The sequence below is a fragment of the Bos mutus genome, chromosome 16 (assembly GCF_027580195.1).
Source record: "Bos mutus isolate GX-2022 chromosome 16, NWIPB_WYAK_1.1, whole genome shotgun sequence".
In the NCBI taxonomy this organism is placed as follows: Eukaryota; Metazoa; Chordata; class Mammalia; order Artiodactyla; family Bovidae; genus Bos; species Bos mutus.
In genome coordinates, this window is record NC_091632.1 from 56360183 (window position 1) to 56380448 (window position 20266).

General features: G+C 46.5%; 1 protein-coding gene across 2 annotated transcripts in view; it reads left to right on the plus strand.

Moving 5' to 3' along the window:
* The first annotated feature begins 9696 nt into the window (after positions 1-9696).
* Positions 9697-20266, plus strand: part of ITPKB (inositol-trisphosphate 3-kinase B) — a 110292-nt gene continuing 99722 nt past the window's right edge. Inside the window, exons 1-2 of one of the 2 annotated variants that reach the window (XM_070385401.1) lie at positions 9697-9981; positions 11346-13479. In XM_070385401.1, the coding sequence (XP_070241502.1) occupies positions 11560-13479 (1920 nt within the window). In that variant the 5' untranslated portion in view covers positions 9697-9981; positions 11346-11559. Of the gene's footprint in view, positions 9982-10639; positions 10739-11345; positions 13480-20266 lie in introns of those variants that run through there. The other variant, XM_070385402.1, reaches the window with a different exon arrangement.

The following is a 20266-nucleotide window of genomic DNA, read 5'->3' on the forward strand; positions in this document are numbered from 1 at the left end:
CCGTACTTAGTCTTTATGATGCAGTTCAAACAGTGCCCTTTTCTAGAGCCTTCCCACCTCCTCCCCCAGCCCAAGGGCAGCCTGCCACCGTGCTCTCCAAGTACTTTGATTGCTGGAATTTTTGTTTTTGCTTTTGGCTGCATCATGCAACACATGGAATCTTACTTCCCTGACCATGGGATCGAACCTGAGCTTGCATTGGAAGAGCAGAGTCTTAACCACCGGACACCCAGGGAAGTCCCTGAATGCTGTTATAACACATATGGCAAGGAGTTATCATTGTTTTCAAGCTCGACTCCCCTTCTAGTCTGTGAGTTTTCTGAAGAACTTCCTAGACTTCTAGTCTTCTTCATGTACCTCCTCCTGTCCTTCTCTTCCCCTGCCCTGCCCCCCAGCTCTGGCCTGGAAAACTTGAGAATGGTTTGATGAGTGAACGAATGGCTTTAATATGAATAATAATACCCAAGGCTGGAAAAAGGTGCCCCTGAGTCAAACAAGAGCTAAACAGGCTGTGTTCATGGGTCTACAGGGGAAGCTCTAGACACCTACAGTGTTGATGGATGGTGGTTTGCAAGCACCAGAGATATGATCTCATGTTGCTAATACTGTTCCTTTATTGTGAGGGACAGGAGAAATGTGAGGCCTAAGAAACTTCCTCTTTTTGCTGGAGATAGTTGTCTATTTTGTATTAGAACCTTACACAGTGACCTTTTCTGAAACTCTGTCCTTAAAGACTCTGCGTGTAAACTTTACACTTCCTTCCTCTTCGTAAAATATTAGTTAAGGGGACAGGTTTGACTCAAAGGCCCTCTCTAGCCCTCTTGGGTTGGCCCGTTGAGACCACTCAACCCCAAGGTAGACTATATCATAACTTCAAAGAAAATGTCTTATAAATGTCATGTAACTTACATGTCCTCCATGCTCTTTCTCATCACTTCTTTTTGTCCTGGAGGTGTCCACAGATATCACACAAATCCAGTTATCTAGAGAAGTTGTCATGTAGATGCTGAGGCTGCTCCTTATTCCTTCATTTTTTAAACTTTACATTAAGAGCAGCCTCTTCAGTGACAAATAGGCCCAGTGATGGGAGGGGATGCCTGGAGAGAGGGTGTTTGTGGTGCAAAACCATAGAGCCAGTATCTTAAACTGATAACAAATGACTTGGTTGAAATTTGAGCGAAGTCTTGGCACTACATTTCAACTTGAATGTTTAAGTTGGCTAAGTTCACAATTAGGTACGGAAAGCAGGAGCCTGTCTTTTCAATCCATCTCTTATCAGGTCACAGCTGGTTGCAGACAATGAAGAAAATGCATTTGTATATATAAACCACTAGCTCAGATCATGGCAGATCCATGGCTTTTGCATGTCTGTGCCTGAATCAGATCTGCAACACAGCCAATGCAACTGTGCAGAAATCTGCTTTTCACGTGGGCGAAAAGTCTATTTGAAATGAGATGAGTGTTCCCCATGTAAACGGTCTACCTATGGATGCTTTGCTGCAGGAATAGATCCAACCAGCTTTGCTTTTCCCTGTCCAGCACCACCTCAAAACAGAAGGTCGAAAAATCCTTCTGTTTCTTGCCCATGCCTGGGGTGGATATACTGATCATGCAACAAACATCGATCAAGAAACTTTTCTCCATCAGGTCCTGCCGGTGTTGATGGAATGAAGCATTACAATTTCTTGCCTCAAAGAGGAGACAAAGGGAGCCGATTACAATGGGTGTGTAGTGAGGGGTGTTTATTAAATGATTGATGAATGACTGGAAGAAATGAAGAGTAAGCTCTCATAACACAAGGAAGAACTGATACTGAACTGGACCCAGGAAGACAAGGGGCCTGGGGGGAGGGTCAAGAGGAAATTTTTCTTCTTCGTCTCAACCTAGAATTACAACATGCACAATTTGCATTTTTCTCCTCCAGATTCTATCTCCTACTACTAGTGGCAGAGGGCAGCAAGACTGTGTGTGTGTGTGTGTTTTTAAATAGCTTTTGTTTTTTTAGGCTGAGGAATTAATCATGAATAAATATTTATGTGTAAGGTAAGGTATTAGGTGTCTGGAGGAAGGAGGGGTCATTCATAGAAATGCCACAGCTGTTCACAAATCTAAGGGCAGACAGAATGTGCCAGCCTCTTGCCATGCTGCCAGCTGGTAAGCCAACTCCCTGCCTTTCTCTCTCCCTGGCTTTCATCAGGTGCTGTGGTTTCTCTTGTGTCTGTACCTGTTCTGCACTCCCCACTCACCCAGGAACCCTTTGCTCATTCCTGGTTTCCTGCCTACAGCTCTTGTACGTGCTACACTAGCCCCAAGTTTACCACATGATCCTTCTGCTCGTTCCTGTAATAAGGATTCCAAAGTCCTGTGAGAGCAATCTGACTGACTGGTTCATATTTTCGTGCAAGGTCATTAGGCAGCCTGTGGATTAGCTGTCTTTGGGAGCTTTGTCCATCTCAGTCTAATTAGCTGTGGGTCCAGTGTGGCCCTTTGATAACCCAGCATTTCTAAGCAGGATCAGGCAGCCAGATTCACTTAGAAGGGGATGTGGGCTGGGAACAGGCATCTCTCATGTAGTTTCACGTGCCTGAATGTGAGCATAGGCAGCTAGATGTCATTTAGACCTCAGAATTTCTCAAAATAGAGCGAAGAGAAACTGCCCAAACCTCTCCACCTTTAGTGCTGTCGCCAGGAGTATGATCAGAGTAGTAGATCATAGGAAGGAAGGGTCTCTGGGTACTGAAGAATCTTATACTGGAAACAACTATTTATTATTGAGTACCTGCTATGTATAAGGCAGATTCTTAGATCCACTAAGTCTTGGATCTTTCTGGTGTGATGGGCTAAAGGATTGAGAGGTACTTTTTAAGAAGGCATATCTTTTGGAGTGTTTCTCTGTGCATTATCTAGTAGATCTTTATAAGAACACCATGGAGGAGGGTATTATAATGCTTTCTGTTTTATAGAGCTCAAAACTGAGGTTCAGAGAGTTTCGATTACTTGCCTAAGGACACACAGCTATGGTAAATGAAGGTGCCTATAAGAACCTCAGATCTAACTAAATTGTGTCTCCCTCCTACCCTACTTGGCAGCGGCTGAAAGAAGCACACAGCCTGTTCTGGATGCCTTGCTGGTCTCCCCCTAGACTCAGTGGCAGGGCTTATCTTCATCATCTTGTGTCTAGTAGCTGCTGCAGGCTTGATGCACAAGCTCCCACTCAGTGGTTCAATACCTGAAGGAAGGAGTGAGTTATCTACTGCCTTACACAGATCAGGGAAGGGGAAGGAAGCCAGTGAAGAAGGGGCCAGAGAGTCCGGAGCAGAGGTGAAAGGCAGTAGGAAGCTGCTTTGTGGCCTTGCTCTGCGCTGCACAGGAGAGGAGCCTCAGCCATGCCTTGGGCTAACGGTGTTTTGGAAACTTTATAACTAAGATTTCAAGGAAGGAGTGTAGGAGGAGGGAAAAACTGATGGAGACCTCCATCATCACCCCCTCTATTGCCTGCTCGCAGCAGCCAAGTATGGCAGTGGGAAGCACTTCCTGCTGTCTGGGAAATAGGAGCAGGCAGCTTTCCTGATGTGCTGATTCCTTGGCCCTTTTGCATAGTGATTTGATTGCTTAATTCCTCTATTTTTTTTTTATTTAAAAACATATAAGACTGGCACAACATTGCAAGTCAACTATACTTCAATTAAAAAAAAAAAACATTAAAAATAAATAAATAAAAACGTAAAGATCCATTCTGTGTAAGGCTAAAACCTAAGGCTAGGAAAATAAATAAATCAGGGTCTTTTCCTTGAAGGGACTTCCCTGGTGGCATAGCTGGTAAAGAACTTGCCTGCAAAGTGGGAAACCTGGGTTCGATCCCTGAGTTGGGAAGATCCCCCAGAGAAGGAAACAGTTACCACTCCAGTATTCTGATCGGAAGAATTCCATGGACTGTACAGTCCATAGGGTCACAAAGAGTTGGACACAGCTGAGTGACGTTCACTTCCTTGGAGAGCTCTATCTGATAGGGAACAAAGATGGGAAGACTGAAGATTTTTACAGTGTAGCCAATAACTTAACAAGAGGTATATATGAGGGGGATGGGGACACAGAGTTATTCCATGAAGTTCCTGAGTGAATTACCAGATGAATAATTTCATATTTTACCCAGAGATGATATCATGTGTCAGCCACTGTGCCTGGTACTCGGATGGAGGCCCATAACAGCCTTGTCAAAAGCTATATCTGTCCATAGCTACTTTTTTAAAAAGTATTTATTAAGTTATAATTGATATACAGTCCACTAAAGTGCACATATGTAACATTTTATAATTTGATAAATTTCATTGATGTAAACATTTCCTTACAATCAAGACAGTGAAAGCATCCATTACCTTCAAAAATTACCTCATGACCCTTTGTCTTCCCTGTCTCCCATACCTCCCCACAGTTCCCCATTTTTAGGTAGCAACCAATCTGCTTTTTGGTATTATAAATGAAGTTGTGTTTCGTAGAATTTTATGGAAAAGGAATTGCACAGTAAATATTGTTTTTAATCTAGTTTCTTTCACTCAGCATGATTACGCTGAAACTCATCCATGTTGTATGTATATTAAGAGTTCATTTTTTTGGTTGATGAATAGTATTCAATTGTATAGACATATCACAATTTGTTCATTCATTCATATGTTGATGAACATTTGAGTTGTTTGCTGTTTATGGCTAATTAAAATACGCTGCTGTGAACACTAGTGTATGTGTATTGTGTAGATACTCGCTTTCATTTCTCTAGGGTGAATACCTAGGCGTGGACTGCTTGGGTCATACGATTTGTATGGTTAACTTTTTAAGAAACTGTCAAACTGTTTTCCAAAGTGGCTATATCATTTTACATTTCTGGTAGCAGTGTATGAGAGCTTGGTTCCCCACAATTTTATCAAGTAAGTTTTTGTATTTGTAACCATTCTAATAGGTGTTTAATGACATTTAATTTGGTTTAGTTTGCACTTCCCTACTGATGAATGATGTGGAACATCTTTTCATATGCATATTTGTCACTCATACCTCTTTCAATGCCCATTTTTTATTAAGTTGTTCTCTTATTATTGAAGTTTAAGAGCGCTTTATCTCTTCTAGATACAAGTCCTTAATAAAATTTACACTTTGCATGCATTTTCTTCTAGTCTGTAACTTGTCTTTTTATGCTTTTCAGAAGAGCAGAAATTTGAAATTTTAATATAGTTCAATTTGTCAAAATTTTTGTGGATCACGCTTTCAGTATTGTGTCTAAGAAATAGATACAATACTTTGCTGCTTAACCAAAGGCCCCAAAGATTTTCTCTTATGTTTCTGTATAAAAGTTTTACGGTTTTAGCTTGTACAATTAGATCTATGAGCCAGAATGAGTTAGTTTTTTATATATGGTGTAAGATATGGATTGAAATTCTTTTTTTTATATGGATATCCAATTGTTACAGGACTATTTGTCAAAAACATTCCTTTCTCCACTTTTCTGCACCCGCATCAAAAATCAAATGTCCGCATGTATATAACGGACCTATTCATCTAACTTTATGCTAATACCACACATTCTTGATTATGATAGCTTTATGATAAAGATTTATCTTGGAATCAGTGTCAGTCCTTTCACTGTGTTTTCAAAGCTGTCTTGGCTTTTCTATATTTTTGTAGTTTTGAGCGAATTTAGAATCAGCTTGTCAACTTCTATAAAAATGAAAACTTGCTTCGATATTGATTTTGGTTGCATTGGCTCGACAGAAATTTGGGGAGAATTGACATCTTAACAATAGTGAGTCCTCCAATTCATGAACATGGTATATCTCTCCATTTATTTAGATCTTCTTTTAATTTGTCTTAGTAGTGTTTTGTAGTTTTTATTCTATGATTGTATACATCTTTTGTCATGTTTATCCCTATGTATTTCAGTTTTTGATGCTATTAAAATGTTCTATATGACTCAGGGAACTCAAACCAGGGCTCTGTAACCACCTAGAGGGGTGGGATAGGGAGGGTGGTGGGAGGGATGTTCAAGAAGAAGGGGGCATAGGTATACCTATGGCTGATTCATGTTGATGCCTGGCAGAAACAAACACAATACTGTAAAGCAATTATCTTTCGATTAAAAGTAAATACAATTTTTAAATGTCATTTTTAAAGTTTTAATTTCTGACTATTCATAGCTAATATGTAGAAACTCAATTGATTATGGTATACTGGTATCCAGCAATCTTGTTGTTATGGCTGAATTGTGTACCCCAAAATTTACATGTTGAAGTCTTAATTCCTAGTACCTCACAATGGCCATATTTTGAGATAGGGTCCTTAAAGAGATAATTTAGTTAAAATTAGGTGGGTCTTAATCCAATATGACCGATGTTTTTACAAGAGGAGGCAATTAGAACACAGACACACAGAGAGAAGACCATATGAAGGCATACGGGAACATAGCCATCTAAAAGCCAGGGAGAGAGGCCTTACAAGAAACCAAGCCTACTAACACTTTGATCTCAGACTTCTTGCCTCTTGAATTATGAGAAAATAAATTTCTATTGTCTAAGCCACTCGATCTATGGCACTTTGTTACAACAGTCCTAGCAACAAATACACTAAAAAGTTAAAGTCACTTATTAGTAAAAAGTCACTTATTAGTTCTAGTAGCTTCTTTGTAGCCTCCATAGGATAGTCTGCATAGGCAATCACATTGTCAGTCAATACAGTTTTACTCCTTTCTTTCAAATCTGGATGCCTTTTACTTCTTTTTCTCATCTAATTGCGCTGACCAGGACCTCCTCCTCATGATTCTGGGGCTGAAACTCCAGTACTTTGGCCACCTCATGCGAAGAGTTGACTCAATGGAAAAGACCCTGATGCTGGGAGGGATTGGGGGCAGGAGGAGAAGGGGACAACAGAGGATGAGATGGCTGGATGGCCATCATCTCAATGGACATGAGTTTGAGTGAACTCCGGGAGTTGGTGATGGACAGGGAGGCCTGGCGTGCTGCAATTCACACGGTTGCAGAGTTGGACACGACTGAGCGACTGAACTGAACTGAGGACCTCCAGTACAATATTGAATAGATGTGGCAAATTGCTTACCACTTTGTGCTTTAATTAATTTCTTTGTATATAAAATGAGGGTAATAATAGTATGTATCTCATAGGATTGTTATAAGGATTGAAATATATAAATATATATAATGTGCTTAAAACAGTGCCTGGATAATAATAAGTACTAAGTGCTATATAACTTTTTTTCTTTGCCCATGTAAAATCAAGGGAGGCTACTAGATTCTGCTTCAAGATGCAAGCCAGCCATGCTGGCTTCCAGATATGGGTTTTGCTCCATCTTTCCCCTAATCTCTGTCATCCTTAGTAGCAGTTAGAATTTTAGACTGGTAGAACTATCGTTCTATTGCCAGCCCAAGGCAGGAATTTCTTCAGCATGCCACCCCTAACCAGTTGCTGGCTGCGTTTTAAGCAAGAACTCTTCAGGCTCACTGAACATTCAGGAAGCTCGGATTTCTCAATTCTAGGGAAGGTCAGTGATATCTGCTGTGTGAGGTGACAGTGAGAGTTCCCAGAGGTTGGAAAGCTAAGGTTCTGTGCTCACTGGATGCACTGTTAGGTCCTCCAGCTGTTTCCACCATAACACCTGACTGACATGGGTGTTTGCATCTCCTATGATAGAAATAAACTCCATGGAGTGGGTCTCCTGAGAACTGGCAGCTCCTGTTTCTTGCCACTAGGGAAGTGAATTAGGGACAAGGGTAGGGCTGCCGTCTATGCTTTAGCAACTGCCCAAGTCCTGAGTCAACACCTGAATAAACTCTGGGATCTTTTTATTTAGCCCCATAGGGGATGTGGGCTCCCCTGGTAGCTCAGATGGTAAAGCGTCTGCCTGCAAAACAGGAGACCCGGATTCAATCCCTGGGTCGGGAAGATCCCCAGGAGAAGGAAATGGCAAACCACTCTAGTACTCTTGCCTGGAAAATTCCATGGACTGAGGAGCCTGGTAGGCCACAGTCCATGGAGTTGCAAAGAGTCGGACATGACTGAGCGACTTCACTTCTTACTTCTATAGGGGATGGGATCTGGCGAAGGAAAAGGCTACCCACTCCAGTATTCTGGCCTGGAGAATTCCATGGACTGTATAGTCCCTGGGGTCGCAAAGTTGGACAGGACTGAGCGACTTTCACTTCACTTCACATAGGGAATGAGAGAGAACTCAGGCTCAGTCTTCTCAACATGGCACGTTAAAAAACAAGTGGATTCGGACGTCCCTGGAGGTCTAGTGGTTAAGAATCTGCCTGCCAATTCAGGTGACACAAGTTCATTCCCTGGTCTGGGAAGATTTTACATGCCCCTGGGCAACTAAACCCCTATGCCACAATTATTGAGGCTCACTCGCCCTGGAGACCACACTCTGCAACAAGAGAAGTCACTGCAATAAGAAGCCCACAGACTGCAACTGGAGAAAGCCTGCACTCGTAGCCACTAAGACCCAGCACAGCAATAAACAAATAAATCAATAAATTTAACCAAAAACAAGTAGGACTCAATATTATCTCATTCCTGGGAATTCTTAGCTAGAAGATCTCTTGGTTTCAGATTGAAGATGAGATTTTTCCTGATGGAGCAGCAGGCTGCTTTTGTCACTTAAACAGTATTGTTACATAAACAATCAAGAGACAGGTTTGCCACAAGCAAAGTTAAAATTTCTGTCTAAATTATGACTAATAGGAATATCAGGACTGATTCAGGCTTTAGTATTTTACATTTCCTGAGCCTGGCAGCTGGGGTTTTCCTCTTTCCACGAAATGCTATAGTTTAGGATTTAGGGAATTATGCAAAACACACTTGCAGCGCCAGAGCTTCAATGGGTAATATCCCTGACGGGTAGTATTTGCTGATGGTGGGGGAAAATGTCTCTGGAAAGTGATCCAGTTGCAGGAGACTGAGCAATGGGTCCCAGGCCTTCTTAGTTCCAGGACTATCCTTCTTAAAATAAGTTTGAGAATGAAGTGCAAAAAATATGCCAATGTCACATTTGCTGAGTGCATTTAATAACAGAAAAATGTGCAATGCAAAGGCGTGTTTATACAACTAGCAATTGCACTGCAAAACCATTAACAGCTCACAGCCCAACCAGTCTTCCAAAATACAACTGTGATGCATTTAAAATCTGCAACTCTGCAAAGAGGTGCCCACAAAGTACCTTCTTCGAATTTGCATATTTGTGTACAAGAACACAAACCGTTTACGTGAGGCTTTAGCCCATTTAAAATGCTTAAAAAGATCCCCATTATTTGCTCTGCTTAAAATGCACACTCAAACTTTATTAAAAACATTTTTCAAAAAAAAAGTTTCATAAAGCTAGCCATCAGCGAGGCTCGATATAGGGGGTGGAAAATGGATCGTATATCTTTAACCCGCAGAACTTAAAAGGTTTTTTTTTTGTTGTTAGCTAACAATGGAAACTTTTTTTTTTAAGTGTTTCCCTCCCTCGGTCTTGCCAAGCAATAGAAAAAAAAAAAAAGAAGAAAAGAAAAACTTGTTCCGCTGAGTTCAACCCCAGACAGGCTCACAACTTCCTTCCTGCTTTCCTCCCCCAAGCCCCCGCCTTTCTCCCTCCTCCCTCCTCCACCCCTAATCCCCCACCCCCACCCCCCCGCCCCAACTTTTTTTTTAATCGCACATTGAACAAACACTGAAGTAGCCGGGAGCAGACACTGACAGGGTAGTATCTCCACGGCCCAGAAGGGCGTGCAGGGCCGGCCGGCGTCGCCACTGCCCGGATCTCCCGCCCCTGCCAACCGGTTTCTCTTCTTTCCCACTCCCCCTTTTTTTGTCTTCCAAACGAAGTGAGGAAATCGTTTCTGAGCTTAAAAAAAAAAACTTTTAAAGTCATCTTTCACCTACGAGGTCTGCGTCCCTGGGTCATGTAGTCTGCACAGGACCCGGGAATCTGAGAAACTGCAGGTAAGCTTGGCGACTTTTTAATGGCTTTCGCCTCCGAACCCTCTTTCCCCTCACTGTCTGCTCTGGAGCGAATCTGAGGAATCTGGGATCCGAAAAAGCGCGGAGAGGTGGGCCGGGGAGACTGGCAAGGGGAGGGCGGCGTGCAGACGAAGGACAGGCGAGTTTTCGCTGTCTCTTCTGCTCTTCCGGACCGCTGGCTCTCCGCCGCCTACCCCGGCGCGCTGCAGGCATCCGCGGGCTCGGGCCGCCGGGCGGCCGGCTTGGCGCCGGGAGAGGGTGCCCTGGATGCGGAGAAGCCCTGCACTCGGCCGCGCGGCCTCGGGGCTTAGAGCTGGACCCCGGGAGGTTTGCAGAGCCGGGGCTCCAGCCCTGCTGCAGCAACGCACACGCATCGGTGTGGACGCGAGTCCCGAAGCCCGCAGAGGCAGCCGCGTCCTCGGACACCGGGTGTGTGGAGCGCGGACTCATTGTCCCCACGCGTGCGCGCGCGCGCGTATACACACACACACACACACACACACGTCCCTCCACTGGGGCGACGGCGGGGTGGGGGTGGGGGGCGGCAAGTATTGGTTCCGGTACAGGGGACGCGCAGCGCCTCGACACCGGGCGCGCGCAGACGCGCCCACACTCACAAAACACACTTGTTTGGGGACTGGCGACAAAGCCAGTGCTTAAAATGCCTCGGCTGCCGCCCTGCCGCGCGCCCAGGCCGTCGTAGGCCGAGGGACACAGCATCAAGGCCAGGGTCAGGAAGGTAAACGGCAGGCAAGCAGGGGTCGCCCCAGACCCGGGCGCAGGCAGCGGCCGGGAAAAGCAGGTTCACATCAGCTTTCCTCCGAGTCGGTCCCTGATGGCCAAGAGAAGGTGGAGCGAGGACATCCTGAAGCCCAAGATGGGGGGGGGTGGGGTGGGGTGGGAGGGGGGAGAGGCGAAAAGCTGTCCCGTTATACCCGGTATAGCCAGTGTTTGCAAAGCCGAGGAGACCCCGAGACGGTGGAGAGGGTGTCCTCACTCTCAGAAAGCTCAGAATCTGCCGCGCCCCGAACATAGGATTCAAGTAGTTGTATATCGTTCCCCGCCCGTCCCGCGCGGCTCTGGAGACAACTCTTAGCGTTTGAAATTGGAAGGGACCTTCAAGCGTATCACACACAGCGCATCACATCACCACCGCGCTGGCGACCGAGGGGGGCCCCCCCAGGTTTATGTCCTCGCCGTGCCGCACTGCCCCTATAGATAAGCCGTCCAGTGGCACCAGATCCCCGACAGATTGGAGTTCCGTGGGCCGGGGCCCGTCTTAATCCCCTAGCCGTCCCCCACACCCTCCCTCTGGGGTCCTGACTTGTTTCCTTGTGTCTTCACAGCGGCGCTGTTGTTTATGGACCTCTGGGCGGGGACTGAGCCCACTGTCTTGCCCCCCGCCCGCCGCCCAGGCCATGCCGCCCCATCTGCGCGCGGAGCCGCTGCCGCCGGGCCTCCGCGGCTGAGCCGAGAGCCGAGAGCCGCGGGAGCAGGAGACGCCGGCGGCAGAGCGGGAACGGGAGCGGCGGCGGCGGGCAGCGCGCAGGACCCAGTACTATGGCCATGTACTGCTATGCCCTCAACAGCCTGGTGATCATGAATAGCGCCAACCAGGTGAAAAGCGGCGGCGGCCCCCGGTCCAGCAGCAACGAGACGCCCCCGCCGCCAGGGAGGGCCGTGTTGAGCCCCGGCAGCGTTTTCAGCCCCGGGAGTGGCTCCTCTTTCCTCTTCCCCCCAGCTGAGTCGTTGTCACCGGAGGACCCCGGGAGCCCCCCGGGCTGGCGGAGTGGCCGGCGCAGGCTGAATAGCAGCAGCGGCAGCGGCAGCAGCGTGGGTAGCCCGAGCTGGGCCGGTCGTCTAAGAGGGGAAGGGCAGCAGATGGTGACCGCCGGTACCCTCTCCCCTCCTGGGCCGGAGGAGGCCAAGAGGAAGCTTCGAATCCTGCAGCGTGAGCTGCAGAACGTGCAGGTGAACCAGAAAGTGGGCATGTTCGAGGCGCACATCCAGGCACAGAGCTCCGCCACGCAGCCGCCCCGCAGCCCGCGTCTGGGCAGGGCTCGTTCGCCCTCCCCGTGCCCCTTGCGCAGTGTCAGTCAGCCCCCAGGAAGGGTCCTGGTTCAGAGCGAGGAGCGGAGGACCAAGTCCTGGGGGGAACAATGTCCGGAGACTTCCGAGGTCGAATCCGGGAGAAGAGGAGGCTCGCCCAGCGTCTGCCTCTCCAAGGACAAGGAGGGAGTAGTGGCACCTTTTCTCCGCCCTGCGGCCCCGTCAGGATCAGGGGCTCAGGGTCCCAGGGCTTCGGAGAGAATGGAGAAGGCGCTCCCTGCCGGACCCCACTGTGGCTCACCCACCGCTATGGAAGTTGACAAGAGGGGGTCTCCTCCGTTGGGAACTCAGAACTCCCAGGCTCCCTCGTTGGGACTGGTCAGAGTGAACTTAACCGTGGACACAGCAGTGGCAGCCCGAGCCACATCCACCGTTCCACACCATCCACACGACCCTGCCCTAATTGAGCCGTCTGAGAAGGCTCGTGAACTTGGGGGTGCGCACCCCCTGGAGGCCCTGGCCAAGAGTCAGGGGCAGTTTCTTGGCAGTGAGACAAGCCCGGCCCCAGAGAGGGGCGGACCCCGCAGCGGAGAGCCCCCTGGGAAGGTGGGGAGAGGAACTCTGTCCGATGGCATGCCGAGCTCCCGGGCGCCTGGGGCTGACGGAAGGCCAGAGGAGAGGACTGGGAACGCACAGAGTCCGGCGGAGCTCCCTGAGGCTCCGACCTGGTTCAGGCAGGGTTCCAGAGGCTCTGCCGGGACACAAAGTGGGGCCCTAGTGGTCAGGGAGGCACCGCCGGCCTCTAACAGAGTGGATGAAGGGTCCGCGACGCTGGGCTTGCTTGGGGGCAGCAGCTCAGAGCAACCAGGGACCCCGGAGGTGGAGGCGGGAGTTCCGTCTGGTGGAATGTTGGAGCCTTTGCCCTGCTGGGAAGCTGCAAAAGAACTGAAAGAACCCCAGTACTTTCCTGGGGACAGGGTGGGCGTGCCGCCTGGGACCTCCAGGGTTTGGCTGAGCCCCATGGAAGAAGCCTGTCTGGCCTGGACGTGTGGCACAGCGGTGCAATCCAAGGGGACTTGGGGAGGCCAGCCACAGGGCAGAGACGCCCACCTCAGCCCAGAGCGGCTCTCCCCAGCACAGAAGGACAAGCCTTCCCTGGGAGAGGCCTGTGGCCGAAACAGCATCCCTGCCGTCATCATCACAGACATGGGTACAGACACGGATGCCCAGGAGGACAGGGCCTTGGAGGAGGCGCAGGGAAGCCCTCGGGGCAGCCTGCCGCTGAGGAAACTCTCCTCTTCATCTGCCTCCTCCACTGGCTTCTCCTCCTCCTATGAGGACTCGGAGGAGGACATCTCCAGTGACCCTGAGCGCTGCCTGGACCCCAACTCTGCTTTCCTGCATACCCTGGACCAGCAGAAGCCCAGAGTGGTATGTCTTGCCTTGAGATTTTTCTAGAACTTGTGCTGCTTTCATGCCCGTGTGTCCCTTTTTCTTACTTTCTACTGAGTCGGGAAGACCCTGACCAGGGCCCTGGGGCAGTCACAACGTGTAATTCTCTCCAGGTGTTCCTGGGAGGCACCTAGGCCCTGGCCCTGCGCTTTGTAGCTTGGACAGCAAATTGGAGTCACTTCTGTTACTGTTTCCATGTACATCTTAAAAGACATTTTTAAAGGTACCTCGGGTAGGTCACCACTCACTTCTTGGGAAGATCGTGTTCATGAGTGTTACCAAAGGCTTCCTGATTAATCTCCAGAGATAGAGAACAGAGCTGTAGCTTTTGTCTGATCAGGTGAAACCCTTTAATTCTGTGATTCATTTAGGCAGAGGGGAAACTGACAAGGATGTCAGCAAATTAATTCAGCCTGTACTAATAGGCCAGGAAAATGAGTGATGTGATTCTGTGACAGGTCCCTGAAACCTGTAGATAATGGCTGTGTCTGTTGGGTGAAAAACCACCTCACCTCAGTCAATTGTCAGGATATTGCAATATTTGTGGGGCCAACAGATGTAAGAAAGAGTTTGCTGTATGATTTAAAATGAAAAGCATGGTTTGAGGTAAGGAGACGGTTTCTTTAATGACAGAATATTACAATAGGTTGAATTGCCTGAGATAAACACCTGGGTGATACCCTTAGCGTATATACCTCTTCATGGACATACTTATTGTCTGGTACAGGTACATTTCAAGTACATTTCCAAGTGCATCTGTTGTGATTCAGCACACTGACATGTTGTTCTGGCTATGGCAGCAGACAGGGGTTTATTTCTGTACACGGTTTATCTCACTGCTAGGCTGTTTTAGCTCTTAGGAGGATCAGAGCATCGGACGGAAGACATAAGAGTTGAAGCTATCGCTTCTGAAAAGGTCTGGACTTTCTCTAAGCTTTTCCAGAGTCTGGGGAATTTCCTAGTTTGGTGTGTGAGGGGGTTCTTGTGCTACCTTGGGGGAAAGTCTGCATTTTTATTGTAGTAGGTAGTCTTCCGACTTAATCTTGAGTATCACGTACTATTCACTCAATGTGTTAAGCCACAGCAGCTGAGAACTTTATAGTTCTACACTACATTCTTCTCTAAGGTATTTTGGACTCCAAAGCATATTTGTATCACACTCCCACTTCAGAAATCACAGTCTGAATCTCAGAAGACCAAGTGTTTCTTTTCATAAGACTCTGCTTTCTGCTGATGGTGGGGAGGCAAATGTATATGCAAAATGTGGTCCCCATCACCCTGGCATTTTGTGGCCAGCACAAAGCACCTGACATGGACACATCTGGTCCACCTGGAAGGGGATGGTGGTAACGGGAAGGTGGAATATGCTTCTCACTGAAGGTATGGCCCAGATTTCTCTGCCCGCTTATCCACAATTAAAGGCCCATGAGACGGTCCTCTGTTCCTCTCCTCCCTTTGGCTTTTTAAACCCTGGAGCACAGCTGGCACAGCCAAGTTTTTTTTCACTTGTTCTCCAACTTTCCATTTGCCCTTTCTAGTGGTGGATTAGCAGCTCCTATTGGCTGGCTTTCAAAGTATTTTGTGTGTCCTGATGTTTGAAAAGGGCTCTTGTCTGGAAGTAAGTTAAAGGGGAGATAAATAATGACAGGTGATAATTTTTTTTTTTTCATTTGCCAGAAGGATGCCAGCTGAGAAACCAGAGGGTTGAGTGGTATCAAGTTAGCAAACAGGTCCAGAGGTGGAAATGAGGCCTGACGGCTGTCCAGCTTACCTCCCTCCTTTAAATAAGGTTTCAGACACCCACAGAATAGGGCCAGGGAAAAAAATCCCCCGACAGCCTCGTTTTCTGAATCACATGAGGCCAAGGGCGAGTGGGGAGAGGGGTGGAGGGAGGGAAGGGTGGGTAGCCAACTGGAAATTATGGGATCCTAGGGACTTTTGAGTTTTTGGTTGAGTGATAAACTCAGTTTTCTTTTTTTGTACAGATTGTTATGGTGGAGCCTTATCAGTGACACCGCAACATCTGTTCTTTGGGTCAAAAATCACTTGATTACCTGAGATGGATATTTTGTCTGCAGAAGGCCAGACAACTTGATTGACTGGGCCTTTCGGCTGGGCTGTTCAATGTTTGACAGATAAAACCCGAGCTGGCGCTGTTTGAGGTTCGGTCAACACTCAGTCCCCTTCTCTGGGCTGTGCTGCTTCTGTCTACACTGCAGCCCTGCACTCAGGGGCATACACATGCCCACGCACACTCCCAACACCCCACTGGGACGCACAGGTTGGAAACCTGAGTGTTCAGCCTGGCGGTCACACAACCAACCCCTGACCCTTAGACCCATGCTGAGAACATTTTTGTGTGTGTGCCACCCTGTCTTTCCACAGAGTTAAACCTTCTCGTGCTCTTGCGGAGGGGTGACTCTGTGTGACGCTGTGTGTGAGGGGTGACTGTGTGTGACGTGTGTGCCGGTGGAGGTGACGGCCCTGCAAAGCCTGAAGCCTGGCTGCCAGGTTAGCTCTCCTGCTCTCTGGCCTCTCTGCCTGCTCCCTGCCTGTGAGAAGCCCCAGCTTTCGGTGCAGGGGGATTCGAAGACGTCCTTGTACTTAAAAACAAAGTGAAAAGTCGTTTGGAGACACACTCTGAAACTCCTTTAGCCATTTAGATGATGCAAATGAGCAGAGGCCTTTTTACTGAACGGGTGTGTGGTGAGAACCTTCTCTGCTCATTTGCTTCCCTGGGTAGGAGCTGTAAAGACACCCTCAGAAACATGCAAAGTGCTTGAGGCCTTTCCTGGGCTTCAGGCTTCAGAGGAGCCTGACAGATATGCTTGTCTCGGAAATAGAATGTTCCAAATTTTTGCACCTGTGTGTCTGTTTATAAAGGATCAGACGCTTGAAATTTGCTCAGAAGTAGTTGTTGTACGTGCCTTGCGTTCAATGGCTTAAATTCAGGCATGTTCACATTTACTCTTTTCTGAGATCTGAACAGAAATGAATTGCCCTGAGGAAGAATGGTGTTCTGGCTTGTTCTTTAAGGCAACTAGAAATTAATCAACAGTTCTTGACTTCCTTCTGTTAATCCATTTAAAAGTAAGTGGGCCATTGAAATGCCAGGTTTAAAGCACTAAGTTAAGAAAAGCATGCTTTTTACTTAAAAAAATAGGTTTTTATTGATTTATTCCAAAATCGTGCTAACAGTCATGTGTACGATAACGAAAACAAAATGTTGGTCTGATTATCTGGGAGGCATATAAAGAAGTATAATACAAAATCTTTGCCTTCTTGGGGGTTACTACTTTTTCAGGGCCTTTGAAATTTTGTTTCCTTTACTTTATTCGTGTTAACTAGTTTTGTTGTCTTTTTTTTCAGGTTCAAAAAGCAAACTAATATATGGTAAAAAAAAATTTGAACATTTTAAAACGGTTTTATGTGGTTTTTAAAAGTGTGAAATTTTTCCAATTAAAATTTAGAAGTCTTAGAGGGATCTTTGGGGGGAAACGAATCTAGTGGTAAGTTCTTTTAAGTGGAAAATTCTGGAAGAGAATATTGAAGGCCCAGATTTATGGGGTAAAGAGTTCAGGTTGCATATGTTGTTTTCCTAAGATGGGGCACCCTTCCACCTCAGGTGTATGGCGAGGGTCTTTCTGGAAAGGGCTTAGGACCTTTCAGATCTGAGAGAACCCCAAGTCATTTATGTGAGGTTCTGACTGTTACCCTGATCTGTTTAGGGAGGAGACCAAGACTCAGAGAGGCAAAGGGACCTAAAGACTGCAGCTCTGGCTCAGATTCCCATTTTAAAATATGCACCCTGCTTGAGAATGATCTCACGGGGACCTATAGAGTTGTAACTCTGCGTGACTATGTAATTCTAGAGATTGGATTCAAAACCTGCTGTATATGAAATAGGTATCAGAGTGTTTGGAAAAGTGACAAGATTTCTGTGGTGTGGACCTCAGGCAGCTGAGTCTGAAACAGGGCACATTTAATTCTGTGCTTTTCTCTCAGACCCATTCATTGATCTGTTTCTCTTACCTGAAAGAATGGTTCTTTATAATTCCACATTGAAAAAGCATCATCAAATAAATCAGTACTATACCCAAGATTCTCGTTAATGATTAGACTGATATTAGAGGCTTGTGCTGGTAGGATGCCAGCATGCTAACCTGAAAAGTGAAAAATACATTCTGTTATCTGAGGGCTTTGGCCTCCTCAGATATTTAAGTTTGGAAATTGAGGCTTTGCCAGTACAGAGCCAAAACATCACTTCAAAGAATTTGTTTTATCAAAGATGAAAGTATAATTCATCCAGCTTAAAATCCTTCAAGTAAAGGTGAGACAGAGGAAAACAGAGATGGGTATTTAGGCATCACAAAAACACATCTCAAGATTTACCAGGCTTTTAGGTTTAACAACAACAACAACAAAAAAACCAACATTAGACTGGACAGTTTCTGCTTTTAGAGAAATGTATTTCAGGTGTTACATAAAGCATTTTCAGAACTTTTGTTTTTAGCGCTGAGTTGCTACCGAGTCCCTTTTCTGATTTTTGTTGGCACATACCAGGTAAATGTAGTTACAGATTAGATTAGTCCTCTGTAGTTTATTTATATTTCTAGGAGCATTGATAACATTGTTTAGGCTTGTGAGGTTTCAATTTAGTTATCTAAAGGTAGAATTTAAAGCAGTTAATGGAAATAATTTTATGTCCTGGTTGAACAAGCTTTGTAGACTTCAGGTAATCAGAGATTCAGGATTAACTCACGAACTCTTCTGTATTGTGTTGTGGGCACGCCCTCAGCATGGAAGGGCCTATAGATTTCTTTTTTTAATCTTTATTGAATTTGTTACAATATTGCTTCTGTTTTAGGTTTTGTTTTTTTTTGGCTGGAAGCCTTGTGGGATCTTAGCTCTTGGGCTAGGGATGGAACCCGCATCCCCTGGATTGGGAGGCAAAGTCTTCACCATGGGACTGTTAGGGAACTCCCGTCTATGGGTTTTGTTAAGAGGCATGGGACTGTTAGGGAACTCCCGTCTATGGGTTTTGTTAAGAGACGAAATACTGGCATTGTAGGTTATGTATGTCATGCCCTCCAGTCCATGACAAATGTGTCTTGCAATTATTTTTTTCCTGACTAGGTGGAATTGACATTGTGAATGATTTATTTTTCATGTATCAGGGAGCTCATTGTTTACAAAATCACAGCAAACCCAACTGTGAACTTGTTGGTAACGTGAAAAGCCATTTAGAGTGCCAGTGGCCATTGTCTCGTTGGAATATTTGGGGTTTTGTAAGTCCAGTTCTCCTGAGTGCCGTTCTGTGGTTGCGTACTGTTAACTTAGTTAACTAAGGGTTGTGGCACTATAGGTGACCTAACAACATAGGAACACTCAGCTTTATAGCATTCCCTCAGACCAGTGGGTCCAGTCTGCTTGACTGTGGAGGCCACCTGGGGGGCTGGAAGAATCTGCCAACCTGGTCCTATGACCCTGTAGTCAAACTCAGCTTGCTGTAGTTGTGCCCTCACCTCTCTCACTATGGCCCCTCCAGATACCTGGGCATTCATTTTTCCAGAGGTGAATTATTATTTAAAGACACTTCAGGTCTCCTGGGCTAAGAGACAATATAGATATAAATATGATCTCATTAGGAAGGTAGGGCTCTGTTCTTAGAATTTAAAAAAATAACAAAATTTTTTCTATGACCTGCATAATTATCATAATATAAATCTGAGTCTGGGAGAGGCTTTAGAGCTCCTTGCCTCCAATATCCACGTTTTACAGATGAGGAAAGTGAGGCCAGAGAGTATTCAATATAGTCATGTTTTACATTTTTTTTTTCACTTATAAAACTTCATTAGTGGATAAACTCCTTACTCCCCTGGGAAAATCCACCTTGGCTTTCAACATAGGACATGCTTTTGAAATGTGGGTTAATGGAATGGATGAATGCATGAGTAACAGGCAGTAGCTCTGCTGCATTGTCTACCTGTAGAAGAACTGTGGAGTTATCTGCAAGAGGAGGGACAAAGAAAGGGGGGAAAGAACAATGAAGACAAGCTCGTTGCTCATTCCCGAGACCTTTCTGCCACAGGAGTAGGGGTGTCTGACTGAGGTTTCCGAGAACTGGGTGAAATCCAAGGCCGCACGTGCCTGCAAACCCTCTGAAAAATGGGGAGCGGAGGCATGACCTTGCAGAGTAGGGGATGAGAGTTCAGGGGGGCCGTGTTTTAAAGTGCCTTAGATGGTTCCCAGAATGTAGTAGAGGCTCAGTTAACGTTAGTGGAGGTGGAGTTAGGAGACACCTTGAGTAGTAATGTCTGGAAAATCCACTGGGCCTCTTGGAAGAAATGCTTGGTAGCAGCTTAAGATTTTGTTTAGGTACTACATTACAATCCTAGAAAATGATTGTGCCTCACCCAGTAAGGCTAGAATGAAATCGATTTCTCAAAACCCGGTGTTTACAGTCTACTTGTGAATTCACCAGGCTTCCCTGGTGGCTCAGACAGTAAAGTGTCTGCCTGCAATGCAGGAGACCTGGGTTCAATCCCTGGGTTGGGAAGATCCCCTGGAGAAGGAAATGGCAACCCACTCCAGTACTCTTGCCTGGAAAATTCCATGGACAGAGGAGCCTGGTAGGCTACAGTCCATGGGATGGCAAAGAGTCGGACACAACTGAGCGACTCACTCTCTCTGTGTGAATTCACAGGCGACTGTGGGACCACAGCAGCTTCTTCAAGTGCAGTTCATACAACAGCGAGAAGGCTGG